Source organism: Rattus norvegicus, chromosome 12 (genome assembly GCF_036323735.1).
Source record: "Rattus norvegicus strain BN/NHsdMcwi chromosome 12, GRCr8, whole genome shotgun sequence".
Lineage (NCBI taxonomy): Eukaryota > Metazoa > Chordata > Mammalia > Rodentia > Muridae > Rattus > Rattus norvegicus.
The window spans coordinates 25,394,589-25,406,186 of record NC_086030.1 but is presented as its reverse complement, the minus strand read 5'-3'; the positions used below and the strand labels follow the sequence as shown (position 1 = coordinate 25,406,186).

Genomic DNA, 11,598 nt, shown 5'->3' with positions numbered 1-11,598 from the left:
GCGGTTCACCGGGTAAAGGCCCTTACCATCAAGCCTGAAATGGATCCTAAGACCCTTATGGTGGGAGGAGAGAACTGAGTCCTATGGCTCTTCCTCTGATCTTCACACGTGTGCCATGGCAAACACACACACACACACACACACACACACACACACACACACACACACACACACACCGAGAGAGAGAGAGAGAGAGAGAGAGAGAGAGAGAGAGAGAGAGAGACGTTAGCCTTTTAAATTGAAAAAAAAAAGTTGAAGGTCAAGAGTGGTGGAACGTGCCTTTAATGGTTTTAAAGTTGGGAGGCAGAGGCAGGTGGATATCTGAGTTTGAGGCCAGCAGGTCTAACCTAGCGAGTTAGTTGGACTTGGCAGAGTGCTTGCCTAGAATTTATGAACACCTGAGTTCAGTCTCCAGCAACCACCCGCGGAAATAAAAGGAAAATAAAATCACGGTCCTGTTTTCCAGCCAAATTTATCAGATCTCTTAATCTATGGAGCGTTCAGGAAGACCGGGAGAAATAAAGCAGATTAGAGCCTGACTCTTCCACCCTTTTCAGCAGGCTCAGCTTTGCGTTTTTTCTTTTGGTCCTCCTCAGCTTCCATCCTAGGCCCACCTTTCAGACTCCCGGAACTGGCGGAGTTTCCTGGGCTTCTGCGCAGCTGTTCCCGGTCGCCGTGGAAACCGATCAGCCAATCAGAGTGTGTGACCCATACTGGCAGACGCGGCAGGGAGCTTAGCGCGCTTTGGCGGTGGGCTTCTGCCGGTTCTTGTTAACGGACAGCGATGCTGAAGGCTAAGATCCTCTTCGTGGGTCCTTGCGAGGTGAGCCAGGGTTCAGGGGCTCCCTAGAACTGGGGTTGTTCCCTGGAGGTGCAGCTTGGTGCCAGCTGAGGGCGGCAGCTCACGCTCCTGACCAGCGGAGCTGCCAGGCCTTTATCCAGTTCACCCCATCCAAGTAGTAGTACCCAGTCTTAAGGCCAGCGGGAATGAGGGGCGCCTCATGACTCCCCCTCGGAACCTTCCCTGCAAAAGGAATATGTCTATGGGATTAGAAAACTAGATTGTTTTCAATATAGGGACTTGGAGCAAGTGGCTATTGATATGAGGGAATCACTATATGTGTGATTCACACTATACACCAAGTTAAAGTTCAGATGGGCCAAAACTAAGCGTACACATAAATTAACTGTAGAAGGAAGCTGGGCGTAGCACCCCATGCCTGTAATAATACCAGGACTCAGGAGGCAGAGGGAGGAGTATGATCACAAGTTTAAGGCCAACCTGAGCTACATACTGAGTTCTGGGACTGCCTGGGCTGCAATGTGAGAGGTCTCGAATAACAAAATTAGATAGATAGATAGATAGATAGATAGATAGATAGATAGATAGATAGAAGATTAATTCGTGAATCACCCAGATGGTTTGTTAAAGTTCAAATCCATGGGTCCCAGCTCAGAAGATTAGCTTATGTTAGGTTTTGATATTTGGTGACCATGTCTTGCTACATGGCTGGGACTGGCCTTGAATTCAAGATCCACCTACTTCAGCCTCCCAAGTACTGGGACCATAGGCTGTGTCACCATGCCCTGAACACCCTAGTTATGGTTCCTAAGTAGGTTGGGAAGAATGTATGCATTCAGATTTTGTACACAGAAACTCTTAATAATACTTTTAATTAAAAAAGTATTTTAATAAAAACTTTTCATCTGAGGTTGGCCCATGGACCAAACATGAGAACGTCTCATTCATAAGTGACTATAGGGCAAAGATATATTTTTAATCTTAAATTAGGAGGCTGGGGATGTAGCTGGATGGTAGAATGTTTGCCTGGCACACAGGAATCCCTGGGTTCAATCCTCTTCACCACATAAAACCTTCATGGTAACACCTACCTCAGTTCCAGTGTTTGGAAGGTAGAGACAGTTCAAGGCCACACCCCCTGCTACAACAGTAAGTCTGAAGCCAGTCTGGGATACGTGAAACCTGTCAGAGAAATTTCTAATCTTGATCTGGAGAAGTCACTAAGTATGCATAGAAGCAAAGGATTGTGCAGGGTTATCACCTCAGCGTACAAGACACTCAGGCAGGAGGTTGCCACAAGTTTGAGGCCAGTGTGAACCATGTAGTGGTTTTGAGGCTAGCCTGGGGCAGGGACGAGAAGAAAGCTGAAAAGAAACAAGGGACTGAGGGGTTGGGGATTTAGCTCAGTGGTTAAGAGCACCGACTGCGGGGTTGGGGATTTGGCTCAGTGGTAGAGCGCTTACCTAGGAAGCGCAAGGTCCTGGGTTCGGTCCCCAGCCCCGAAAAAAAATAAAATAAAATAAGAGCACCGACTGCTCTTCCAGAGTCCCGAGTTCAATTCCCAGCAACCACATGGTGGCTCACAACCATCTGCAATGGGATCTGATGCCCTCTTCTGGTGTCTGAAGACAGCTACAGTGTACTTATATAATAAATAAATCTTTAAAAAAAAAGAAAGAAAAGAAAAGAAGGAAGGAAGGAAGGAAAGAAAGAAAGAAAGAAAGGAGGGGCTGGAAAGATAGCCTGGTTATTAAGAACACATACTGGGGGCTGGGGATTTAGCTCAGTGGTAGAGCGCTTACCTAGGAAGCGCAAGGCCCTGGGTTCGGTCCCCAGCTCCGAAAAAAAAAAAGAACCAAAAAAAAAAAAAAAAAAAAAAAAGAACACATACTGCTCTCACAGGGAGATCTGAGTTTGGTTTGTAGCACCCATGCTAGTCATGCTAGCTACCTGTAGGTTCTAGTGCCAGGAGACAGACACCTCTGGCCTCTGTGGGCACAGGCACTCAACATGCACAGACCCAACCACAGACTTGACATAATGGTGCGTGCATATAGTTCCAGCACTGAGGAGGCAGGGACAGGTAAATCTTAATTAAGGCTCAGCCTCATGGACGGTGAGTTACAGGCCAGCCGGGCTACATAGTGAAACGTTGTATGCAATAAAATAAGACATGGAGAGTGTGGTTGAGTTTGGAGGAAGTTTGCAGAATATGTCACAAATCTAGGGCTGGTGATCACACGTACTTTCATCACTTTCAAGGCTGAGGCAGGAGTAGTGACAGCTGGTGCCCAGCCTGCGCTACATAGCAAGTCCTTACCTCAGAGCAAGCAGTTGAGAGGACAGTATAACTGTCGAAAGGTCTGTGCTTTGCCCCTGGTTTCTCAGGATCTCATATAGCTTAGAATGACCTTGAACTTCTGATCCTCCTGCCTCTTCTCAACCTCTCCGCCCTTTCTTTCCCTTTTATCCTACACCTCATCCCTTTCTTCTGTCCTATAGAGTTTTACCAGGGCTCACTCAGGCTTAAGAGATTGCCTTCTGAGGAGAGAGGACCTTTGATTTATATCCAGGCATACACAGTATCCAGGCATACACAGGACGGTGCAAATACATAGACAAGATCTGAAAAGCAGGTCATAGCTCTGAGGAGGGAGTGAGTGGGTGGGAGGATGGATGGGTGAGTGGGTGCTTGAGAAGATGGGAAAAGGATGGTGATGGGTGGATGGAGTAATTGAGTAGATAATGGGTAGGTGGATGGATGGATGATGGATGGATGGATAGATGATGGCTGGATGGATGGATGTGAGTAGTTGAGTAGATATATGGATGGTGGATGGATGGATGGATGGATGATGGATGGATGGATGATGAAGGTTAGATGATGGTGGAATGGGTGGGTAGATGGATGGGCATGACTGGGTGGTTGAGTAGATATGTGGATGAATGGGGGATGAGTGGGTGGTTGAATTGATAGATGGATGAGTAGAAACATGGTTTGGGTGAGGCTCTGAAAGGCTATCTTACTGTCCTGTTGACTTTTTATGGGATATATGATTACTAACATAAGGAGAAATGGGTTGCTGACTTGTGACCCAGCCAACCAAGAGACAAACACCTGGGTCTCACCATTGACCTTGATCCTCCTCGTGATGTCATATTGGTAACAGACTGACTGGCTGATGCTGTGGAGAGAAGCAGGGGAGGGTGGTGGGACACACACTTACCTGGAGTGCTGGCGTTGTTTGGATTCTGGTTTCCTGTTCTCAGATAACTGAGTACCAGACAGACTGTAAGGAAAGGCATGCTGGGTCCCAGTCCAAGCTGTCCCATTGTGCTAGGGCAAGACAGAGAGCTCTCTGTCCTTGGGATCTCAAGGCTCATGGCCACTATTTCACCACACCTAGCAGTCTAAGCTAACGTGGACTTACCTTCTTGCTACCTAGGGCTAGGGTTACAGGTGTGTGCCAGCATGCAGGGTAGGTGAGGCCTCCTGTGTGGTTTCTCTCTTGGCTCTATTTGCTCTTGATTTTACAGAGTGGCAAAACAGTGCTCGCCAACTTTCTGACTGAATCTTCAGACATCACTGAATACAACCCAACACAAGGTGTGAGGTGAGCCTGCTCCATATGAGTCTCTGAAGCAGCTGTGAAGCGTCATTTACTCACTCCCTTGGGTGCTGGGCATATTCCAAAGCCACTTCCTAATCAGGGGGCCTGCTGTGCTGTTTGTTTTCAGGATCCTAGAGTTTGAGAACCCACATGTCACCAGCAACAACAAAGGCACAGGCTGCGAATTTGAGCTCTGGGACTGTGGTGGTGACTCCAAGTAAGTTTCCTTTCACATAGCTCCACTTGGACAGGTGACTGACAAAAAGCAGGGTCAGGGTTGGGTGACTCAGTGGTAGAGCCCCTGCCTAGAATCCCCCAGGGAAGGGCTGGGGGCGTGGCTCAGTGGTAGAGCCCCTGCCTAGAATCCCCCAGTGAGGGGATGGGGGCGTGGCTCAGTGGTAGAGCCCCTGCCTAGAATCCCCAGGGAGGGGCTGGGGGGCGTGGCTCAGTGGTAGAGCCCCTGCCTAGAATCCCCAGGGAGGGGCTGGGGGCATGGCTCAGTGGTAGAGCACCTGCCTAGAATCCCCAGGGAGGGGCTGGGGGGCGTGGCTCAGTGGTAGAGCACTTGTACTGTATGTGTAAAGCCCCTAGTGCTATAGTAATAATAACAACAACAATAATAATAATGAACACTGAGAAGCGAGGACACCTGCCCTACAGCTCTCCTGACTTCCTTACCACATGTCAGGTTTGAGTCCTGCTGGCCAGCCCTGATGAAGGATGCTCACGGAGTGGTGATTGTCTTCAATGCTGATATCCCAAGCCACCTAAAGGAAATTGAAATGTGGTATTCCTGTTTTGTCCAGCAACAGTTCCTCCAAGACAGTCACTGCATGCTTGTGGCCCACCACAAACCGGGGTCTGGAGGAGACAAGAGCAACCTGGCTTTGTGTAAGCACCCTGGACTTTCTTCTCTTACTTTGGTCTTCAGTGTTTGAAGCCTGTGTGTGTGTGTGTGTGTGTGTGTGTGTGTGTGTGTGTGTGTCTGCCTGAATGTATGTATTTATACCTCTTGTGTACAGGTGTTCATAGAGGCATGAATTAGTAGTAAAGTACTTGCCTAGAATCCCCTGTGAGGCGCTGGGGGCGTGGCTCAGTGGTAGAGCCCCTGCCTAGAATCCCCTGTGAGGCGCTGGGGGCGTGGCTCAGTGGGAGAGCCCCTGCCTAGAATCCCCCAGTGAGGGGCTGGGGGCGTGGCTCAGTGGGAGAGCCCCTGCCTAGAATCCTCCAGTGAGGGGCTGGGGGCGTGGCTCAGTGGTAGAGCCCCTGCCTAGAATCCCCCAGTGAGGGGATGGGGGCGTGGCTCAGTGGTAGAGCCCCTGCCTAGAATCCCCCAGTGAGGGGCTGGGGGCGTGGCTCAGTGGTAGAGCCCCTGCCTAGAATCCCCCAGTGAGGGGCTGGGGGCGTGGCTCAGTGGTAGAGCCCCTGCCTAGAATCCCCCAGTGAGGGGATGGGGGCGTGGCTCAGTGGTAGAGCCCCTGTCTAGAATCCCCTGTGAGGGGCTGGGGGCGTGGCTCAGTGGTAGAGACCCTGTCTAGAATCCCCTATGAGGGGCTGGGGGCGTGGGTCAGTGGTAGAGCCCGCCTAGAATCCCCTGTGAGGGGCTGGGGGCGTGGCTCAGTGGGAGAGTCCCTGCCTAGAATCCCTGAGTGATATGGCAGGATACAGCTCTGTGACAGAGCACTTGTCCAATATGCAGAAGCTTTGGGTTCCTTCTCTAGCACCACACACACAAAAGTCAAAAACAAGGACCTGCCAGTGCCTGCTTTGGTATTTTTCCTATTGCAGAGGGCAGGGTTGTTCGTTTATTTGTTTGTTTGTTTAGGGGGCAGGTCTTTTTGTTTTCTTTTTTTTCGGAGCTGGGGACCAAACCCAGGGCCTTGCCCTTGCTAGGCAAGTGCTCTACCACTGAGCTAAATCCCCAACCCCTTTTGTTTGGGTTTTTGTTTGTTTGTTTGTTTGTTTGTTTGTTTGTTTTTTTGAGACAGAGATTCCCTGTAGCCATGACTGTCCTGAAACTCATTTTGTAGACTAGATCGCCCTCAAACTCAGAGGTCCACCTGCCTGCTTCCTGATTTCTGGGATTAAAGGTGTGCACCACCACCACCACCCACCTAAGGGGCAGTTTCTTAAAACCATTTTTGTCAAGCAGGTTAAGACTTGAGAAGTTTAGCACATTCCTGCACATGTGTCTAGCGCGTGTGTCTAACCTCCTCAGCGCTGGAGAGACTAAGCAGGAGGACCAAGAGTTCTAGGCCTGGGGCACTTTGGGAGTCCTGCAAGGGGAGGAGGGAGAAAAGGAGAGAGAGGAGCAGCAAAGCGGTGTTCCAGAAGCCTGGCTTGTCAAAGCTAGAAAGTGTTCTTTGTTCGCTCTTGAAGCCTAATTAGCCTCATTTCCCCTTTGGAGCTCCCCCCTTGAACAAGTTGAAGCTGGTGCACTCAAATCTGGAGGAAGACCCCGAGGAGGTCCGGGTGGAGTTCATCAAGTATTTAAAAAGCATCATCAACTCCATGTCGGAGAGCAGAGACCGTGAGGAGATGCTCATCATCACCTAATGTCCCTGTGCCGCTGCCTCCCAAAGGACGCTGACCCCCCAGACAGAGCTGACGTCCCGCCCAGCCGCTGACAAGCCCTTCTCCTATGGCTGCAGTTCCTTATCTGCTAAGGGTCCAGGAAGAGTCAGGCATGGTGGCACACGCCTGTGATCCTAGCTCTGGAGAGGCTGAGGTAGGAGGAAGGTTGAGAGTTCAAGGCCAGCCTGGGCTACATAGAGAGCCCTTATCTCATCCCATCTGCAGAAGCCACCCTGCTTGCCTGTCTCAGCTGTCCTTCATAAACATATCCTTCCGGCAGCCCTAGTACTGTATTTTCAGGTTGAGCTATTTACTGGTGATTAATGGGATGAAGTGGCCCAAAGCAGATTGATGGCGTGATCTCTGGGGTCCCCAAGTGCAGAAAGGGAACACGTGCTGTCAGAGAGTCAACAATGGGGACAGTGAGATGGTTCACTTGCTGCCAAGCCTGACAACCCAAACCCAATGCCCAGAACCCACTTAAAGGCGGAAGGAGAGATCCGACCCCACAGAGTAATCCTCTGACCTGGAGAGAAGGATCTGTGGGCAAGAGCTCATGCTGAGGTCCTGGGTTCAGACTCCTGCACCCACACTGGGCAGCTATGATTGTAACTCTAGTTCCAGGAGAGCCAAAGCCTTCCTCTGGTCCCGGGGCACCTCCCCACATACAGCACATGCTCACACAGACTGCGTTAGACACGTTTCTGTTGCTATAATAAACACCCTGATAAGACAACTCAGAGAAGACTTTATTAGGCTTACAGTTTCAGAGAGGCAGTGTCCATCAAGACAGGGAGGTGTGGCAGCAAGAGGAAACGAGGCTCATCCCGAACTACAGATGCATGCTGACATGACTCCTCAAACAAGGTCACACCTTTTTTTTTTTTTTTTTTTTTTTTGGTTCTTTTTTTCGGAGCTGGGGACCGAACCCAGGGCCTTGCGCTTCCTAGGCAAGCTCTCTACCACTGAGCTAAATCCCCAACCCCAAGGTCACACCTCTTAAACCTCCTGAACTGTGTCATCAATCAGGAGCCCAAGGCTATAAGGGACAACTCATTCACACAACACACAAACACAATAAACATAAATCAATCTTATTTAAAAAAATCAATACAAAGTGTCTTTAAAAAGGAATACAAGGGGCTAGGAGATGGCTGCGTTGGTAGAGCACGTGGCTTGCAAGCACGAGGACCTGAGTTCAGTCCCCAGACCCATGAAAAAGCTGGGCATTGTGGCATGTCCTTACAATCCCACCACTGGGCAGGGCAGAGACAGGCAGATCCTGGGGGCCTGCTGGCCAGCCAGCGTATGCTGTTCGGTGAGCTTCTAGCCCATGGAAGATCTTTTCTCAGACATAAAAATGTGGTCTGGTGAGAGGGATCAGTGATCAGTCTATTGGCCACACAAGCTTGAGCACTGGATTCAGAGTCCGGAACTCATGTCAGGCAATATGGCGGCTGTCTGTAATCCCAATATGAGAGAAGCAAAGACACAATCCCCAGGGCAGGCTGGCTGCCTAGACGAGCTGGAATAGACCAGCTCTGGGATCAGGTAGAGACCTTGACTTAATAAATGAAGTGGGCCCCTGAAGGCAGGCACAGACACATAGGAAATAGATGTGTCTGAATGACCAACTACCAAGGCTGTCTCCTCTGGCCTCCACATGCGTGCACACACATGCACTCACATACAAAAGGACACTGGTTATCTTGGCACATGCTTGTACTCACAGCTGCCAGGACATGAGAGCTGGAGAATCATGTTACCTTCAACTTTATAGCAATTTCAAGGCTAACCTGGGCTACATGAGACCCTGGAAGTCTCTAACCAAAAGAAATAGGATCTATGAGATCCACGGTGACAGAGGTTCCAAGATTGGGCTCAGCATTCCCTGCAGTTACCATTCCTGTAACTCGATGGAAATGACTAACAGTAACAAGCAAGACTAGTAAGGTGGCTGCGCAGGTGAAGGTGTGTGCAAACGTGACGGACTGAGTGGCAGGGGAGCTCACTCCTGCAGACTGTTCTCTGACCCCCACACACACCCCTCAGCATGCTCACAAGTATGCACAGAGACACACAGAAAATAAAAACAAATTAAGCAAGAACTCCACCTCTATCTCTTGTCTCATTCTGAGACTACTTGATATGAAGGTCAGAATTCCGAAGTTGACACCTACTGGGTCCAAATCAAAGCACCACCAGCGCCATACTCACTCTGGAGGAGCCAAGGGAGTTGTTTGGTTTTGTTCTTTCGGGGAGGAAGGGATGAGATAGATCTCACTCTGTAACCCTGGCTGGCCTAGAACTCACTTTGTAGACCTGTAAGCGAAGGGTCCAGGGGTTACCTGGAAGAGAATGGGGGACAAGAGACACGAAGAAGGACGCCAAGACAAGAGTCTGATCAAGGCGACAATTTTATTTTTCCCCAAGGCTGAATTTATACCATAACAGGGGTAACAGAGGGAGGGGGGAAGTAAGAAACATTTATGCAGGCCGAGGACACAATATTCATGTGGTCAGGGAATCAGCTGATGTTGACAGGATGTCAGAAAGGTCACAGGTTTGTCATATCTGTTAGCAGGATGTTGGTTTTTTTCAGAAAGGTTTACAGGTCATCGCATTGGGTATCTTGACGTATCATATTATTATTCATCTTGACCAGCAGATTTGTATAAGTCTTCTGCAGCTGGCTGGGGATTTTCCATGAACCTAGTCATACTTAATTCTAACCACAATAACATCAAAATGGAAAAAAGGAAAAGCTCTTGGTGCTCTGAAATGAAAAGCCCTACCCATCCTGCTCTTGGTTCATTCCAGTCCAGGCTATCTATCTATCTATCTATCTATCTATCTATCTATCTATCTATCTATCCATCCATCCATCCATCCATCCATCCATCCAAGTTCGGTGTAGCTCAAACTCCCTATGTAGCAGAGGATAACCTTGAATCCCCAATCCTTCTGCCTCCACTTCTCACTGGCAGCCACTACCACCCCCCATTTCTTAGCCAAGTGCTCTACCTACAGAGCTATGGGCCTCTATCTGGTTCTTTATACAGACTTTGAAAACATGCCTCTTGTTTCCAAAGCCTCGGTGTGGACTTTTTCTTCAGCCCAGGTCTACTTAGATCCTAGATTCTCAACCTATGAATCAAAATGAACCTCACCTTCTACATCTATAATCATACCAGAGTTTTGTGTTAAGTTTCTACTGTTTCAACTACACATCAAGAATACATATTTTTTGGGAGCTGGGAAGACGGCTCAGTCAATACAGCACCCGCTGTGAGAGCCTGAGGACCGGAGTTCAGATTCACAGCCTCATTGTACAGCAGCCTGGCATGATGGTGGCTGGTGGCACCTGCAGTTTCAGAAATGGACAGATCCCTACCACCTGCTGGTAGCCGATTAGCCAAACTGATGAATTTCATTAAATATGAGTTTTAAAAGAGATGGCTTAGTAGTAAAGTGCTTGGGGAGCAGAGTTTGGATTCCCAACACACACAAAAGCCATGCACCGAGGGACTCCTTGGGGTTGGGGGCAGAGACAGGAGAATCTCAGTGGCTTGCTGGCCAGCCAGTTTAGCAAATCGGTAAGCTAAAGATTCGGTAAGGAACTGTATTTCAAAACTATAGATGGGAGAGTGATTTAGGAAGGCTGGTGGTATGGATCTCTGGACTGTACACACACACACAGGCCAGAAGAGGGCATCTGATGCCATGGACTAGCCAGCAGATTATAGAACAAAGGGTACCAGTCATCCAAACTTCAGCCTTGCCCCTCTGGTCAGGTGATTGGCATTGTCTGGGGATCCCAGTCTCCTTTACATAGTTTTTTGGTTTTTTTTTTTTTTCTTTTTTCTTTTTTCTTTTTGGTTCTTTTTTTCGGAGCTGGGGACCGAACCCAGGGCCTTGCGCTTGCTAGAGCGCTCTACCACTGAGCTAAATCCCCAACCCCCCCAGTCTCCTTAATTACCATCTCTCAGTGTGTAGCAGGAGATTCTCATACCCAGCCCTTGCATTCCACTTGTGTCCTGGAGTGAACATCTTGTTGAAGGTTAACTTAGAACAAACAAGCCGTTAGTAGTTTTTAAGATTTCTTCCTGGGGCTGGGGATTTAGCTCAGTGGGGCTGGGGATTTAGCTCAGTGGTAGAGCGCTTACCTAGGAAGCGCAAGGCCCTGGGTTCGGTCCCCAGCTCCGAAAAAAAGAACCAAAAAAAAAAAAAAAAAAGATTTCTTCCTACCGAGGCGCTTACGTATAGGTTATGCTGTACCACGTAATAACCATAGGTTCCTTTGGTCCACTTTATTAAAGTTCCACTTAGGAAATGCAGTGTCTGAAACAGCTCCAAGGCTGTTATAAAGGGACTTTATCCGTACTATTTACCCTAAGTACTTATAAGGCAAATTCTGTGTTTGAATGGTCAAAATACAAGAGGAAGAATTTCTCCCCTTAAAGGTTTGGCTAGTAATCAGTGCACTACGTTTCCCATAGTTCCTGGGACAGCTTCTCTTGCATTTCCTAGATGGCTGTATGCCCTTTGCTCTGGCCTTGAGCATCGGTGGGAATTAACAGCAGCACCATACCCGTCAGCATTGTTTAAGTC

The 11,598-nt window shown here is 48.9% G+C and overlaps 1 protein-coding gene across 4 annotated transcripts; it reads left to right on the top strand.

The window, feature by feature from the left end:
• The first annotated feature begins 664 nt into the window (after positions 1-664).
• Ift22 (intraflagellar transport 22) lies at positions 665-9,095 on the top strand. Of its 4 annotated transcripts, none has more exons than XM_039089211.2 (5): positions 665-823; positions 4,340-4,416; positions 4,541-4,630; positions 5,220-5,304; positions 6,821-9,095. In XM_039089211.2, exons 1-5 carry the CDS (start codon positions 785-787, stop codon positions 6,830-6,832), a joined length of 303 nt encoding a protein of 100 aa, XP_038945139.1. In that variant the 5' UTR covers positions 665-784; the 3' UTR covers positions 6,833-9,095. The 4 variants fall into 4 exon arrangements, with proteins under 4 accessions (XP_038945139.1, XP_038945138.1, XP_038945140.1 ...); XM_039089210.2 differs by having other exon boundaries at positions 5,102-5,304; positions 6,793-9,095; XM_039089212.2 differs by having other exon boundaries at positions 6,793-7,008.
• Positions 9,096-11,598: the final 2,503 nt, after the last annotated feature.